This window comes from Hylobates moloch, unplaced genomic scaffold, assembly GCF_009828535.3.
Source record: "Hylobates moloch isolate HMO894 unplaced genomic scaffold, HMol_V3 SCAFFOLD_14, whole genome shotgun sequence".
Classification (NCBI taxonomy): Eukaryota; Metazoa; Chordata; class Mammalia; order Primates; family Hylobatidae; genus Hylobates; species Hylobates moloch.
Genome location: NW_026652289.1, coordinates 70,100,397 through 70,117,657, shown reverse-complemented (window position 1 = coordinate 70,117,657; position 17,261 = coordinate 70,100,397). Strand labels below are relative to the sequence as shown.

General features: G+C 43.0%; 1 protein-coding gene and 1 long non-coding RNA gene across 8 annotated transcripts in view; one reads left to right on the top strand and one right to left on the bottom strand.

Annotated features, from left to right (window-relative positions):
* Window positions 1-12,234, bottom strand: part of FRMD5 (FERM domain containing 5) — a 351,142-nt gene extending 338,908 nt beyond the window's left edge. For 4 of the 7 annotated variants that reach the window (XM_032175396.2, XM_032175402.2, XM_032175399.2 and 1 more), the window contains exon 1: window positions 11,916-12,234. In XM_032175396.2, the coding sequence (XP_032031287.1) occupies window positions 11,916-12,017 (102 nt within the window). In that variant the 5' untranslated portion in view covers window positions 12,018-12,234. Of the gene's footprint in view, window positions 1-11,181; window positions 11,389-11,915 lie in introns of those variants that run through there. The other 3 variants (XM_058427359.1, XM_058427357.1, XM_058427355.1) reach the window with 2 other exon arrangements.
* On the top strand, window positions 11,486-12,797 carry LOC131381130 (uncharacterized). The gene is made up of 2 exons (XR_009209614.1): window positions 11,486-11,606; window positions 12,501-12,797. It is a non-coding gene; the product is annotated as an uncharacterized LOC131381130 (long non-coding RNA).
* Window positions 12,798-17,261: the final 4,464 nt, after the last annotated feature.

Genomic DNA, 17,261 nt, shown 5'->3' with positions numbered 1-17,261 from the left:
CCCCCAAGGCACTGCCCAGCAACAATGGGGAGGAGTCTACCCTGGAACAAGAAGGCTGGTGATCCATGCAGTGAGAAAAGGTGCATACAGAAGATAAGACAAGACAATGCTGGAAAGGGAGGTAGCAGAGAGATTATGGAAGGCCTTCTGTGCCATGCTAAAAGGCTCCTGTTATCCTGTAGGCAATGGGAAAACCATGTAGGATTTTTAAAAGATAAAATAATTAGAGGTGCATTTGGGAAACATGTGAAAGATGTGAATGGGCCCACCACTCCACAGGAAGGTAAAACCCACACAATTTGGTCCCCACATCTGGCAAGGGCAAATGGGAAGCCAGAGAATAGAATGTGGTCAGCACTAAATAGTTAGCGGCCTGTCCAGCAGAGGGTTCTATACCCAGCACCAGTGCACTGTGGCAGAGTACTGCGCAGTGAGGTGTTCACTATGATTCATTAATTGTTGAATATTTTAAATGTCACCCCCACATGGAGGCCAGGCCCAGAGGGCTCCTTTAAACCATTAAGCCTCTACCATCACACACAGCTACAACAACAAAAAATAGATCTCAGCCGGCGCAGTGGCTCAGGCCTGTAATCCCAGTGATTTGGGAAGCTGAGACAGGTGGATCACCTTAGGTCAGGAGTTCGAGATCAGCCTGGCCAACATGGCGAAACCCTGTCTCTAGTAAAACTACAAAAATTAGCCAGGTGTGGTGGCTTGAGCCTATAGTCCCAGCTACTGGGGAGGCTGAGGCAGGAGAATCACTTGAACCCAGGATGCAGAGGTTGCAGTGAGTCAAGGTTGCGCCACTGCAGCCTGGGTGACAGAGCAAGTCTCCATCTCAAAAAGAAAAAAAAAAAAAATCTCCAATGTTCTTTCATTATCCTCAACCTGCTTCTCCAGATTCTCCCTCCAGATTCTGACCAGGTATTTCTGCTTAAGGCTCCACTTAAGCCCTCACTTAAGGCTCTCACTCCAACCCCTCTGTTTCTCTGGTTTTGATCTTTTGTTTCTCCATTTAGTCAATTATTTTAATTCTCCCTCTACTCTAACTTCGGCTGTCCAAAGTAAAGGCTTTACTGGCCATGGAAAGTCCACCTCCTGCCATCATGTCTACCCATTCCTGAAGCATCAGACCTGAAGACATAGTAGACACAGAGTCACACGGGGTCTATTAATCCATTAAGAAATTATTACCAAAAAAATTAATAGAAAACTCTTAACATATAATACCAATCCAGCTAAAGCCCAAGGCTTTCAGGAATCTTTAGGTTGGAGTTCCAAGATGTCATTTTATACAATACAGATTTCCATTTGTTTGTACTGCTTCGATTAACTAAATACACAACACTCTTATGTTTAAAAATGAACTTAAAGTACACATATCACATTATGCCTTAGTGTACATTTACATACACTATGAATGCACCTATTTAATACCTCTCACTACCAAGAGAAGGGGTGAACATCACACAAAGAATCTGACCAGCAAAGGTATAACTAAGCAGTGATAGCAATTAGAAATGGTGATAAAAGACTCTATTAAATGAGAGGCTAATAGTATAAATTAGCATAAAGCAAAGGAGATAATAAGAGATGAACAGAAGGGCTATCTTGTTCAGGAAAGATGGCAAGAAATAAAATTGTGGAATTCAGAAAGTGAAGAAAAAGTAAAATTCTTCCACTTCTTTTGTCATTGTCTTTCAGCCAGAAAGTAGCTTATGTGAGATAAATCATTAGTAAAAATAGTCCATAATATTTTATAATGACACACTGAAAGATCTCATTTGCAGCAAGATAGTATATCATCATATCTGTCTCTTTAAAAATAATCAGACTGACTAGTATACCCAATATTACAAATTAGAATATGGGTAATATCTCCTTACCATAAAATTAGAAAACAGTTCATAGATGTACAGTCTGTAATGTGGCTATTCATTTAAACAAACTTTTTTAAATTACATAAGATAAATTTAAAAGTAAGCAAAGAAAGTATTAAGTTTTCAGATTAGCTGTGCTGCTTAGTTGGTTCAGTATTTTATGTCCCGTAGCTACACCGAGCAAACTCCTCTCCTCGTTTTTTTTAAACCTATTTCACGTGTACTAGAATGTGAAGCTGGGCATAGTTTGAAGAAGTTGCATTCCAGTACTGGGACTTCCTTATGTTTTTATCAGAGTTTCACTGCTCAACAGTCAAATTTCTTTTGATAGTATAACTTCCAAATGGCCTCCCAAAGAGCTGACGGGCTATTCTGTTAGACAGATAAGTGTATACCAAGAAATTGCAGGCTTAATATGCCTTATAACATTCCAGGCACCATTGCCAATCCATGGAGTCCTTCTGACCTACAAACCTCCAATTCCATAATAACTTTGGGGCTTTTAGAGTCTTCTAGAGCAAGGTCAGGCATGGTGGCTCACACTTGTAATCCTAACACTTTGGGAGGCTGAGGAAGGTGGATTGCTTAAGGTCAGGAGTTTAGAAACCAGCCTGGCCAACGTGGTGAAACCACTTCTGTACTAAAAATACAAAAATTAGCTGAGCGTGGTGGCGCATGCCTGTAATCCCAGCTACTCAGGAGGCTGAGATGCAAGAATTGCTTGAACCCAGGAGGCAGAGGTTGCAATGAACCGACATCATACCACTGAACTCCAGCTTGGGCGACAGAGTGAGATTCTATCTCAAAAAAAAAAAAAAATGCTTTTAGAGGCAAAATATCTAAAAGAGGGCAGGCTGGATGCTTTCTCCATCTTAAATTATCTCTGTAAGTACATGAGATCCTTATGTGAATTGACTAATTCCGCTTTCTTGTGTTTTTTGTTTTTTTATTTGTTTGTTTTGAGACGGAGTTTCTCTCTTGTCGCCCAGGCTGGAGTGCAATAGCACGATTTCGGCTCACCTGCAAACTTCGCCTCCCCAGTTCAAGCGATTCTCCGGCCTCAGCCTCCAGAGTAGCTGGGATTACAGGCATGCGCCACCACACTCAGCTAATTTTTTATTTTTAGTAGAGACAGGGTTTCTCCATGTTGGTCAGGCTGGTCTCAAACTCCAGACCTCAGGGGATCCACCCACCTCGGCCTCCCAAACTGCTGGGATTACAGGCATGAGCCACCGCGCCCGGCCTTTCTTGTGTTCTAATCAATGTTCTTACCTGCTTGGTTCAAGTCTAACAAAACAAGAATCATAGTGGCACCTCCTGCCTAGAGTATTTGGAATCCTTTGGAAATCCTGAAGCCGACTTTTCCACTCAGTATCCTCAAAATTAGACTGAGGCCCAGACTACAGGCCCCTGGGTTAAGTCAGGGTGTAGAGAAAAAAGGCTCTGCACCTGTCTGGAGGTGAAGGATAATTTGCCTGACTAAGGAGTGCCTGGATGGAGTGCCAGATTATGAGGGTTCCTAATGATTTGGCTTTTTCCTACTACAAGTTCACTGAAAGTGGCCAGACATTTGAGTGTGCCCTAGGGCATGCGGGTTTGATGTACCACTATTTATTTCAGGTCTTGGGTCTGTGGGCCTTTGCTAATTTTTCTGGCTCCCACAATACCACTTCACAGCAAGTCCCCTTAATCTCTCCAATAAAGTGGAGTGTCCGTATTGTCAGTCATCCCCTATTCATCAGTCTTTAGACTATCCCTTCTTTTTCTCCTTTTCCAGAGCAAAATAACCTATTAGCATTGGCATTCTGCCGAACACTGATTGCCCAAATGCTGAACAGTGCTTTCTTGGAGGTTCCCATCCCCAAAGCTCTAGCCTGGCATTGTGTTGAGTGCTAAAAGTACACCCTGTATAGGGCTGGGAACTTCGAAGCTGTCAGGAGTTCACTGGGGAATTCAGAGACGCAATCCTCGGTCCTCAAGAGAAGCTATTTTTGGTGGCCGCTTAGGTTTAGGAACAGAGATGCTGAAATGTGCCTTTTAGGACTCCATGGGTCACATTTCTTAACTGCTAATGCACAATTGGGGCTGCACTGTGTTCATCAAAGGATTTTCAAACATCAGCTAAATGTTGCAATTTGATACCCTCTTTTTTGTCAGATGATTAAACTGATCCTGAAGAGAAGAGTCCTCTTGGAAATAAAATTCATATGTAGTTACTGCAGCCACAGAATGAAGATTGAAATCTGAATCCACCTTTTCTTGACATAATGCCATTGCTTTGTGAAGAATCTTAATTTGTGTTATACAGTTTTAGAATTAGATTTAATTCAACACTAGCTTTATGCATTATTAGTTTAGATTGATTCCTCTCTGCATGTCAAGTATGATTGAAATTTACTGACAGGAATTTTCCCCAAGCAGATTTCTGTTGTTTGACTCAACTGTACCAGAGTAAGTCAGATAAACATACTCAAGAAAAAAACTAAAGACTTTACATTTTTAACTTTTCCACTTAGAAGTAGTCTGCTGTTAACTCAGCCTGGAATGCTCTTTACGCATCCCCATGCCATTTTATGCTTTTGGCAATTTTTTTTTTTTTTTTTACGAGACAGGGTTTCCATCTGTAGCCAAGGCTGGAGTACAATGGCACAATCATAGCTCACTATAACCTCAAACTCCTGGGCTTATGAAATCCTCCCACCTCAGCCCCCTCATGTAGCTAGGACTACAGTCATACACCAACATGCCAGCCTAAATTTTAAATTTTTTGTAGAGACAAGGTCTTGCTATGTTGCCCAGGATAGACTCAAACTCCTGGCCTCAAGGGATCTTCCTGCCTTGGTCCCCCAAAGCACTGAGATTATAGGCATAAACCATAGTGCCTGGCCCTGCTTTTGGCAATTTTTCATAACCTGGTTCAAATTTCATCTCCTTTGAAAAACAATTATTAATTTTGGAATCCCTCCCCATCTCCCAAACTCCAACTCAAATTTGCATTGCCACAACATACCCCCTTGTCTTAGCTCCAAATTCTATGATGCTTTATAGTTTGTTATTTATGTGTTTGCAATCCCTAAGTTGTAAGCCCTTCAACAACAGGGGCCTTGACTCTTCCTTTCCCCCAGTGCATCAAGTTGTGAACAAAATTTATTTTAAAAATATACAAATATACAATAATCTACTGTTTTTAGGTCAGGAGAGACAAAAAATACGAACCAATAAATACAACAGCATCAAACTGGTATAATGACGCACTGCAGAATCTTTAGACTCCTACCCACTTGAAAATAGGTATGCATATCTGTAGACAACCTAGCGTTTACCTTGCAAGGGAAGAGAATCTATTAAGACAATTCAGGAATAAATCAAAAGTTAGAAATGTGAGATTCCTTCTTCGCCTCTCCCTCTCCTTCACATTTTACATCCAGTCAATCAACACTGTCCATTTTACCTACTAAATATCTCTGTAACCCAGTAGTAGTGATTCTCAAACCTCAGCAAGTCTAAGAATCACCTGGAAGACTTGTTAAACAGACTGCTGAACTCCATCCCCAGAGTTTTTGATTCACTAGGTCTGGGATGGGGTCAAGAATTTGCATTTCTAACAAGTACCCAGGTGATATGGATAATGCCTATCTAGGGGCCATACTTTGAGAACCACTGCTTTATCCAATCCCTTATTTCATTTTCCATGCTTTTGGGAGGCCTCACAATTTCTACTGAAGGAAAAGGGCCCCTGAATTGTGACATAGTAAAATGACTCAAATGAGGCATAAGAATAGCTAGATTTAGTCCTGATTTTGAATGGTTTTTCTTGGTGGGCAGTGGTTGTCTGAGGCTTTGAACTGATCTTTAACACACAGGAACGAGTTCTAGGCACTTCTGGAGTGGTCCAGAGCACCTCTAAATATGAAGCAGCAGATGAGGTCATGGTAATTCAGGGAGTCAGAAGTGGAAGGGTGGGGGGTTGAAAGCTATAATCACTGTCAAAGGGGTGTTTTCTGTAGACAAGTGAATGGAGCTATTGTACACAAACTCAGTGGTTGCCAAGCATGTGGCCCAATTATTTTGCCTTCATGAGCATGGCACGGAAGGATCTCTTTAGAGAACTTGATTCACACAAGTTTGTGTTTAGTCTAACGGTAGCAGGCAAAAGCCTGGGGAATTTGAACCTAAGAGTCTTTACAAGTTCCTGCCTCCCAAATCTAGAATATGATACCAGAAAGTTGGTAAGACCACAAAAGTAAAACACAATCTTTAGAAATAATACAACAATTACAACTGTTGAAAGACCAATATAGGGGACTATCTTGGTCAAAATGTTGACAACAATAATGAAGATCACATGTTGACCTTGGGAGGCAAAACATCCATAATTTAAATTTCTCTGAGACGGTTTTAGCCTGATGGAGAAACTGGAGGTTGGGAGTATGTGAACTTAGAACCTCTGCTCTCTCTGGTTTATCTTTGGCTCTACCTGTATTTAAAGTGCTTGTAAAAGTCGAGACCTTTTTTTTTTTTTTTTTTTTTTTGGGACAGAGTCTTGCTCTGCCACCCAGGCTGGAGTGCAATGGTGCTATCTCGGCTCACTGCAAGCTCCGCCTCCTGGGTTCAAGCAATTCCCCTGCCTCAGCCTCCCGAGCAGCTGGGATTACAGGCATGTAACACCACACACCTGGCTAATTTTTGTATTTTTAGTAGAGACGGGGGTTTTACCATGTTGACCAGGCTGGTCTCAAATTCCTGATCTCAAGTGATCCTCCCACCTCAGCCTATCAAATTGCCAGGATTACAGGTGTGAGCCACTATGTCTAGCCAAAAGTCCAAAAAGTTTTATTGGTCACCAGGGTCTAGGGTCTTAAAAGGAATGGAAGACCTGCTTCAATTGCTAGGATAGACATATGAACTGGCGATTTGCTGTCTTAGGGGAAACACCATTCTCCCTGCAACATGGGAATGGAGATGCTTTAGTACACTTCAAATTTCCCAGCTGCATAAGAAAACCACTGAGGTGGTTGGCCTAAGCCCCAAAGGGTCAAGGCCAGAAAACAGAGGGGCAACAACCATCACCTGGCCTCCAGGAAAGCAGCACTGTCCTTCCTGGGCACTACAGAAGTGAGAAACAGAAGCTATAAGGTTGCTGCCAATCCTCCATGATACTCACTTCTTTAGTACAAGCCCTAACTAGACACATTTGAGAGACGAGCAACTCACAGTAGGCTACTCCATGAAACAGGGTCTGCAGAGTCAGACAGGATGTTATAGATGAGGCTATCAAAGGTGAATTCAGCTTAAAATAGATATAACTAGAAACAGGATGGGAAGCACGGTCCACTTCCTCTTGGAGCAAGAGGTGAGAAAATGAGGCTGTGAGGAGGTCTGTCTCCTCTTTTATGGGGTTCTAAGGGGAAAAGTGTGAAGGAAACTTCTGTAGCTATGGTGATCCCTACACTCAAAATCCTAATTCTGGCAGAACTCTAACACTACATGAAGTACTGCATCACACAGTATTCATTTGATCTAAGCCCTCTAAACTTGCAGAGATGGAGGCAGGGGGACCTGAAAGTTTTAAAATCCTAAAAGACAAACCAAAAAGTCATAGGAGCTATACCAACTGGCACTCCACTAATTCAACAAAGGATAATTGCAGAAATTGACTTCATAAATACCTCAAAGACCTCATAAATACCACACTAACATACTGTACTTCTCACCCGGGAGAGGGGTCACACAGCAAAACGGCTTGTAGTGGAATGGATTAAAACTATAAAGAGTTATACAGTTGTTAGAACTGTTTATTGTTTTCAGGAATAAGAAAATTTGAAGTGAAGTTAACATAGCAATCATGTAGCACAAACAAATCAGAACAAATATTTATTGAATTAAAACTATGTAAGGCATCGAACTAGATGTAATTTTTAGGGCTTATGATTTATAGCTTTCTCTCAATCTATTATAAATTCTAGAGTGCCTGGCAAGCACAGGGCTCAATACATTTGTTCTCTCCCTCCCTCTCTCACCCTAGCTACCACAGCTAAGTGGTTGAGCCACAATCAAATCCAAATATTGGTTATACTATGGAAATGCCCCTGCACACACATTCTATTTATGGTAGTATCTTATTTAATGGCACAATTTAACTTGGCTGCTTAATCTATTATTTTAATATGTCTCTCAGTAAAATCAAATTCATTTCTAGAGTAGCTCACCTTTCAGTAATCACAAAAAACTGATTAATATTTCTGACTTGAAAATAGATATTTTTTCAACACATATTTCTACTAGAAATGTTGCAATATATATTCTTATAATTTATAAACTATTATAAGCTGAAAGATAGTTAAAAATCTATTCCTGAAAAAAAAAAAAAAATCTATTCCTGGCCGGGTGCAGTGGCTCACGCCTGTAATCCCAGCACTTTGGGAGGCGAGGCGGGTGGATCACGAGGTCAAGAGATAGAGACCATCCTGGCCAACATGGTGAAACCTCGTCTCTACTAAAAATACAAAAATTGGCCAGGCAGGGTGGTGGGTGCCTGTAATACCAGCTACTTGGGAGGCTGAGGCAGGAGAATCGCTTGAACCCGGGAGGCAGAGGTTGCAGTGAGCTGAGATTGCACCATTGCACTCCAGCCTGGGCAACAGAGCGAGACTCCATCTCAAAAATAATAATAATAATAATAAAATAATCTATTCCTTATAAGCAAGACATGGTGGTGCACTTCTGTAGTCCCGACTACTTGGGAGGCTGAGGTGAGAGAATCACTTCAGCCCAGGAATTCAAGCCCAGCCTGGGCAACATAGCAAGATCCCATTTCTTAAAAACATAAAAATCTATTCCTTAGGATATTACATGCCTAAGCATGTAAATGACTCCTTCAGTATACTGAGTTCAAAGATATTAGTTATCTTTTCATTTTTTAATTTTCCCTATTTTCTCCCAAATAACAAAGTAAGGTGATAAATGTGGTAAATATATATGTGTGCGTGTGTGTGTGTGTGTGTCTGTGTATCTCCATAAATGAAACAGATGAGTGAAAAACAGATGAGTAGACCAGATCTGCATTTACGAGGCAATGACCTTCAAAACTGGCAGGGAGCTGTTAACAATGTTCTTCACAGGGGAGCAATTATACTACAACCCTCCTATGTACACTTTCATTTCTCATGGTCTACAAATACATTTGCATATCAGAAAGAGTGAAAGAATAGTCTGGTAACTGTGGCAACCTTCACTGAAAAGATATAAGGCATTTTCATTACCTTAATAATTACATCCTAAATGCCAGATCAGAATAAATGCTGCATTATGAAAGGATAGACAAATACTTTGACAGAATTTCCTACAACTGAAATTTACCAAATGTAACTATCATGACTCCAACCCAGTGATACATTTCTGATTCTGTAATATCCTAAGTAGTCTCTGATTATGCTAAGGCAGTAAAATCATTCTAAAATAGATACTTTATTTAAACAAAAATATGGCATACAACACTTTAAGGAAAATGAGTTCAAATTATCACCATAAAAGCTAAAATATACAGTGCTACAATGCCTAAAATGTTGGGAATATTGCTTAACCTAATAAGAAGTTCACAAATCCTTTCCATACTGATTTAAAAGATCCTGTGCCCAGTATTTAACAAATAAGCACATGCACACATACACACACACTCACTACAGAAACGCATGAGGGGAAAAGTTGATAAGAAAAGCTCAATTTCTAAATGTTCAAAAAAGCTACATGCAGAAAATGTTAATTTCATATAAGATACTGTCTTTTTGCTACATTTCCTCACATGGGTAAAAACAAAAGCAATTCACAAAAGTGGTGCCAAAGAATGACAACACTACATATACTTTACAATCCCTGTGTTTTTTAGATTCCATGCAAAAATAACAATGCACAATCATTAACATGTCTAGACAGTGGACACTTACTACAGTGTGGCCATATTACACCAAGCTTAATTTTTTAGGTGGCCTAGATATTTTATAAAATTAAATTGTAATAATGTAAAATGAGAGCAGTAGGAAAATAAGTACAGCCATAGCAGGATATAGCAAGCACAAATCCAATAAGTCCTATTTAACTCAAAAATATTCTTTTTCTAAATGGTAATAAAAACTACCCACAATTATAATACCAATCAAGCAACCTCAAAGGTTCCACTAACTGGGAAAAAAATAACTATCTGCCTCATTGCAATACTTTAAAACCACAAGGTTAACAATTATTTCTAGCGAAATGGTGATGTGAATTGTGTTTTATTTGTATTCTACACCTTGGCAAAAGTTAATGACCTGCCTCGGAAATTATTTCACATACCCCAAAAGTATTCTTAGGACTTACAAAGTCTAAATCTCACACTGCCCTTGATATGCTATTGGATAAATGCTTTAAATTTTAAAACAAAAGGATAAAGACTTTTAAAAAGCTCTAGACAATATATTCAAATAGTGAAGATATCAACTCAATGTATTCTCCTACCCCAGCAAAACAAAAAAAAAAAATTGGACATGGCACAATGATACAATAGGAACAAAAAGTAGTATTCCATTCATCCAGCAAGGAAATAATACAGAGCATCTCTCTATCATATTCAACTACAAAAATCCTTTCACTTGATGGCTAGCATCTTTATGACTGCTTAGTCTGTATTTAAGTGGCCTTAAAAAGAGATTTTGTGCTCTTTCTGTACCCTCATGGATCTTTGGCAGCAGTCAGCACTTATGCCCAGAGCTGGTTTCGAGGGGAGGGAGAAAAGGGAAAGTGAGGAGAAAGCTGAACTGAGCACGGAGTCAGCAGAGAGCAGCTGCTCTCATACACTACCCAGTGTCTTTCTCACACACCGCTATTTTCCGCTATTGAGCACTGTCAGCAAAAATAAATAAATAAGGAGGGGGGGGGGCAAGGAGACATTGAGGGTAGGACCCAGGCCGACAGTTTTTGTCTGTCACATCTGAGCCAGAAGCCTCCTCCTCTGTTTTCCTGCTGCAAAGGCAAAGGATCAGGTGAGACCCCTCCGGGTGCAGCTCAATTTGCTTCTCCACAAAGAGCAGCTTCCGGCAGATGAGCGCAGGATCCTCCTGGCTGATGAACTAAACACGGGAGCATTGTCAATGTTTTCAATCTCTGACTTTTTCATAAGGGAGGAGAGAGGGCTGTGACTGCATTCCCGGGAAAGACTACTACTCCTGACGTGCACACAGCAATAGTGAAGGAACATGAGCAAGAGGTTGTAAAAATCCCTTCAAAAATACCAGGTTCTGAAAGAAATGCTGTTGAGCATTACCGTATTGTTGGCGTTTTTCGTAAGTCGCCGATTCTTCCTGGCCACTGCCAAGCCTCAAATCGCTGGGACTTGTTGCTAAATCTTTACCTCACGTCCCCCAGAACCGCCCAACACAATAAGATTTGGGGATCGAAAGGCGGGAGGGGGCCTAAATCTCTAAAGCCCAGAGGACTGGGCTTCCTTCAATAGGCCACTCCGCAGGGGCTGCGCGTTCAGTTCTACCTTCAGAAAGCTCTGACTCACAAATGGGGGGGGGGGGGGGGGGGGGATTATGACATAAACCATTATCCTTCCAACCCAAGAGAGATAAGAAAAGCCAGCCATACGTCCTTGCCCGGCCAGAGAGCCAAAGCCTGCGCCCCCGACGGGGCGGCCGGGCTAGGAGCCTACCGCCCTACCCGCCTCCCTCCGGGCGCCCCGGAAAGGTGCACCTTACCCGGGCGGGCTCGAGGAACCAGGACGGGGCGCCCTCACCCAGGGAGAGCAGGGGAGGACTTAGGGGTGTGGGACGCGGAGACTCGCCCCGCGGCGGCGGTGACACACCGGGTGCCAGGGCTCCGGCAGGGGCTCCGGTGAAGGCGCCCTGCACTAGGGCGGTCCGCCGCAACCAGGAACGGACAAAGCACGGCGCTGGGGCTGCGGCGACCCCTGGGCGGCGGCCGCCGCCGGCCAAGTTGACCGGACTTGGGGGACGAGGGGGTCCCGCGGGCGGGGTGGGGCGGCGCGGCGCTGACCTGGATGGTGCAGGTGTACTCGCTGTCGTCCAGCAGCCGCACGGTGCAGCTGTACTCGCGCTCCAGGCTCCTGCTGCTGCCGCTCATCAACCTGCTCAGCATCTTCCCGCCCGCCCGCCCTGGAGCGACGCGGCGGCGCTGCGGACCCTGGACCAGGCGTCCCTCAGCCCGGCAGCTCCGCACCGACCCCGGGCACCTGCACCATCACCCCGGCCCCGTCGCTGCCGTTGCCTCCTGCTGGCCTCGTTCCTCCGCCTTATCCTCCTCCTTCCCTCAGCCGCCACTGCCTCCCCCCAGCCCAGATGAAGCGCCGGGCTCTGACTCCTCGGCGCCCCAGTGCCCGTGCCCAGCTCGCGGGGCGGGGCCTCAACCGGAGGGGGCCAATGGGGGTCAGCGCGGCGGAACCGAGTGGCAGACCGAAGAGCCAATCGAGATAGAGTACTAGGATGATGGGCGGGATAAAGAAGCAATCACAGAAAAGCAGTAGGACCTAGTCAAGCCGGAGCAGCCCTCTAGCGTCCCAAACGAGGGGTTCCTCTCCGCCCCGTGGTTACTATGGATGCTGTTTCCCCTCCCCCGGGCCAGGTGTGAGCACCCAACTGGATTGATGTCTGCCGCCTGAAACACACTTGATCTGCGTTTCGGAAGCCAAGCCCCGCACCCTGCAACACCGCAGTTCCCGCCCTCTTGGGAGCCGGAGCGGGGAGGCGGCAGGGTGCTGGATCACAGTCCCTGCACCTGCAGAATGCGGGTACCTCTCGCTCCAGATCAGGCGACTGCCCCCGACCTGTGCTGTATCCTAAGTTGGCCCGTCTGGCCTCTGCTCCAGCCCTCTTATTTTGGGAAACAGGAGCTACTTAAATAAAAGCTAAAGGGACCTCAGAGGTTCTGAAGTACCCGGGTTTAATCCCCTAAAAAACCTTCCACTCTAACACTCTTTGCCTCCTTCTTTTTATTTCAGAAGACAAAAGGAGACTGCTCCTTCAGCTGGTAGGGAGCAGTGGAAGCAATGAATCTTCTCCTTGCACTTTTAGAACTGGAAATTACGTCTTCAGACTTTCTCAATAGAACAACATAGTATGTCAGGAGGTATACATAACAAAGAATTGTCTCCTCTTTGTCACCCCAAATATTACAGACTTCAAGATTTTTTACCAAAACTTCACTAAGAGATATTCTCCCTCAAAGATTTTTGATGGGAGGAAATGTTATAAAACAATTATGTTGGCTGGGCGCAGTGGCTCACGCCTGTAATCCCAGCGCTTTGGGAGGCCGAGGTGGGCGGATCACCTGAGGTCAGGAGTTCGAAACCAGCCTGACCAACATGGTGAAACCCCCGTCTCTACTAAAAATACAAAAAAATCAGCCGGGCATGGTAGCACGCGCCTGTAATCCCAGCTACTCGGGAGCCTGAGGCAGGAGAATCGCTTGAACCCAGGAGGCAGAGGTTGCAGTGACCCAAGATCATGGCCATTGCACTCCAGCCTGGGGGACAAGAGCAAGCCTCCGTCTCAAAAAAAAAAATAAATAAATAATCGTGTCAACATAGAACATTAATGCTGTAATAAATATATTAATTTAAAATAATGAAATAGGCATAATTTCCTATTATTTTCATTTACACTGCTCTTGTTTATAGGTATAACGTGTAACAAAAATGAAACGCTACATTAACCTAGAAAACTATCCTGCCTTTAAAGTATGCTTCTTCCCTAGTGTCTTTGGATTCCAATATTTTTCCCAATTTTTCATGGAGAGATTCATTCTCATTCATTCTCTCTCTCTCTCTCTCTCTCTATCTCTATCTCTTCCTCCCCCCTCCCTCCCCCTCTTTCTTTCTATCACCTTAGTAACCTGGACTGCTCTTATTGGTTGCATTCTCCTTTGTGGCATTTAATAGCTATAGGAGCAGGTTTCTCTTTTCAGTGCAATTCCGATGGAGTTAGTTATGAGTCTAGAACTAGTAAGTCAATTGTTCCAGGCATAAAACCAGTCATGAGCTCCACTACTTTGTAGCTTCAGCAGGTAGTCTGATGCCTGAAACATAATAGGTATTTAATAAGTGTTGAACTGAATACAAAAATTAGCTGGGTGTGGTGGCGTGCGCCTGTAGTCCCAGCCACTGGGGAGGCTGAGGCAGGAGAATCGCTGGAACCCGGGAGGTGGAGATTGCAGTGAGCCGAGATTGTGCCACTGCACTCCAGCCTGGGCGACAGAGCAAGACTCAGTCTAAAAAAAAAAAATTGTTGAACTGAAGTAAATGGAATTGATAGGTATTCTACAGCACTTAAATCCCAGAGGAAGACCTGTGAAGAAACTGAAAATTTCAGGAAGATCTTGGAGACAAGGAAAATTGTTAATATGCCAAAGTGATATTCTACAAAGCTCAGCTTTGTTATGTAGCTGGAAAAAGATAATGAAATATTTCAAGCTGGGCGCGGTGCCTCACACCTGTAATCCCAGTACTTTAGGAGGCCAAGGTTGGTGGATCACCAAGTCAGGAGTTCAAGACCAGCCTGGCCATCATGGTGAAACCCTGTCTCTACTAAAAATACAAAAATGAGCCGGGCATGGTGGCGTGTGTCTGTAGTCTCAGCTACTCAGGAGGCTGAGGCAGGAGATTTGCTTGAACCTGGGAGGCGAAGGTTGCAGTGAGCCAATATTGGGCCACTGCACTCCAGCCTGGGAGCCAGCGAGACTCCATCTCAAAAAAAAAAAAAAAAAGAAAGAAAGAAGAAAAAATTCAAACAGAAAGAGCTTTTGTTGAAGGCAAAAATTACTGTTTGTTATAGAATCAACAAGAGCAAGAAAAAATGTCCAAGCTAGAGGAAGTCCATTAGTGTGGTGGTAGGAAAGTGTTTTTAACAGGTTATCCAAATAAGCAGCTGTTAGAATGAAAAGGCAAAGCACTATGAATCCAGAAAAGCTCTAAGGAACTGAATGCAGTCTTTTTTCGAAGTATGGCCATAGTTGCAATCAGCAGAGGTGAGATTGTATTTCCTATGTCAATGTGTTAAGTAGCATCCTTGCTCAGTCTGAGAAAATCATGTCTGAGGCTGGGTGCAGTGGCTCATGCCTATAATCCCAACATTTGGGAAGCCAAGGCAGGCAGATCACTTGAGCTCAGAGTTCAAGACCCACCTAGGCAACATGGTGAAACCCCGTAGCTACAATAATAATAATAATAATAATAATAATAATAATAATAATAATAATAATAATAATACAAAGATTAGCTGGGTGTGGTGGCACACACCTGTAGTCCCAGCTGCTGGAGAGGCTGAGTTGGGAGGATTGCTTGAGCCTAAGGGGAGGGGAAGGTTGCTGTGAGCCAATATCACACCACTGCACTCCATCCTGGGCAACAGGGCCAGATCCTCTCTCAAAAAAAAAAAAAAGTAATTTAAAAAAAAAAATCACATCTGCTTAGATGCTCACCTCACTGAAAGACCAGTTAGATATTCATTCATGCTAGGTGTAATATCCAGAGAGAACTTCAAACTCTCCCTTCTTCTCTGATACAAAACACTTTGTGAGGAATACAGAGAATGAAAAAATAATGGAAGAAAAGCAAGAATCTAGATGTATGCCTCCACAACAAAGCTCATGAGAAGAAGCATAAGGAGAACTAGAAAGGAAGGGCTCATATAAAACCAAACTGAATTTTGGGAGACTGGGCAGAAGAATCAATTGATCCAGGAGCTATGACTGTACCACTGCACTTCAGCCTGGACAACAGAGCAAGACCTTGTCTCTAAATAAAAATAAATAAATAAAACCAAACAAATATTTTGCTTATCTTTGTTTTCCTCAAATCTATTAACCAGGATGCCCAGAATGGAAAGGGCTTATTTAATAAAAGGCCTTATTTGCCCTTGAGAACCAGCGTGCCATAGCTTTCATGTGTCTTTAAGTATAAAGGAGGCCACATTTAAAAATGAGAACCCAAATTATAATGGCTCTGAACCCCCACCTTCCAAATTATCAGAATATCAACTCTCTTTTGAATTTCTTTTCCTTCTCTACTATGAGGGAGTCCCCAGGGGAGGTACTATCCCCCACATATGCCTGAAATAACTAAACAAAGCATTTCGTGTCTCTGCTTCAGATATTCTATACCCTGCTGTTCTGGGACACTGGTCTCTCTCTTTAGCCAGTACAACCTTCACCATTGCTTTAGATTTTGGCAGGAAGGAGCACTGCCCTCTCTTCACCAGGACATGACAAACACAGGCCCTTCCCATCAAAGTTTCCCCCAACACAGCTAAGACCAAGCTGTAACTCCTAACAATATTTAGAAAAAAAGAATAATCCGAAGTGTAACTTGGAAGTATGATATAGCTACTTTTCAAAGCCTCATGGACTATGGATTAGATACAGGCTTGGCCTTACTGTCAGGCTTCCATTCTGGTTCATGTGGCTGAAGACAGCTTCCCCTCTCCAGCAAGAGTTCCCCTGACTATGTCTTAGGCATTTACTCCCAATCACTGTGGAGAAAACAACTCTCCTTACCCAGGTTAGGGTCCACTTTCCAAGTCCCATTTTCTGTCCCAGGTGCTACCTCTTCCTAGAATGACTAACCATGGAAATATCTACTCTTCTGGAGGAAACCCCACCCTGCATGCCCAAGGGTATGACCTTGACCTCTGATTCAACAGGGCCGTATATCAGAACACAATAGTCAACATCAGCATGTTTCTCACAAAGGTTGAATTATTCAGTCTTTACAAGTGGGTCAAGGTAAAGCCTTGTCAAAGCCAGTCCTGTCCCTTTGCATAATTATTTCTCCAGTAGAGCAGTGAAAATCATGCCTGTCCTTGCTTTCCTATATTCATTAGGTCTCAGCTTCTGCTCTCTAAAGAGCAGGAGCTCAAAAGGACATTCACATCTCCACAGAAACAACAGTGCATTGACATATATATGCTCTAAATCTGCACAGAGGAAAGAGATTTTCTGTTCTTCTCTTCTACATCAATGTCTGCAGAAGCAGTACTTCTGCTCCACACACAAAGATTTGCATATTCAAATGAAGCACCCTGCTTCTCAGTCTAAAGCATTTATATTCAGGTTAATTGTTGCTTTATAGTTTTCTAAGAGTAATACATGTCTACTTGTTTGAATATGAGTAACTAAACAATTCATGTAGTTTTCCCAGAGTAGTCTTCTCTTGAAGAAATGCTCTAGTTTTCCCATTTATCAGGACAGAAAACCACATACAGTTTAAGAGACAGTTTTTCTACCTAACCTTTAGACTTTTGGATAGCCCCCATTACACTTAGAAGAGGTGTTTTTTTAATATGGAAATATAAGCAGTACGCATGCTTTTTAAAATTCCAAACTACAAAC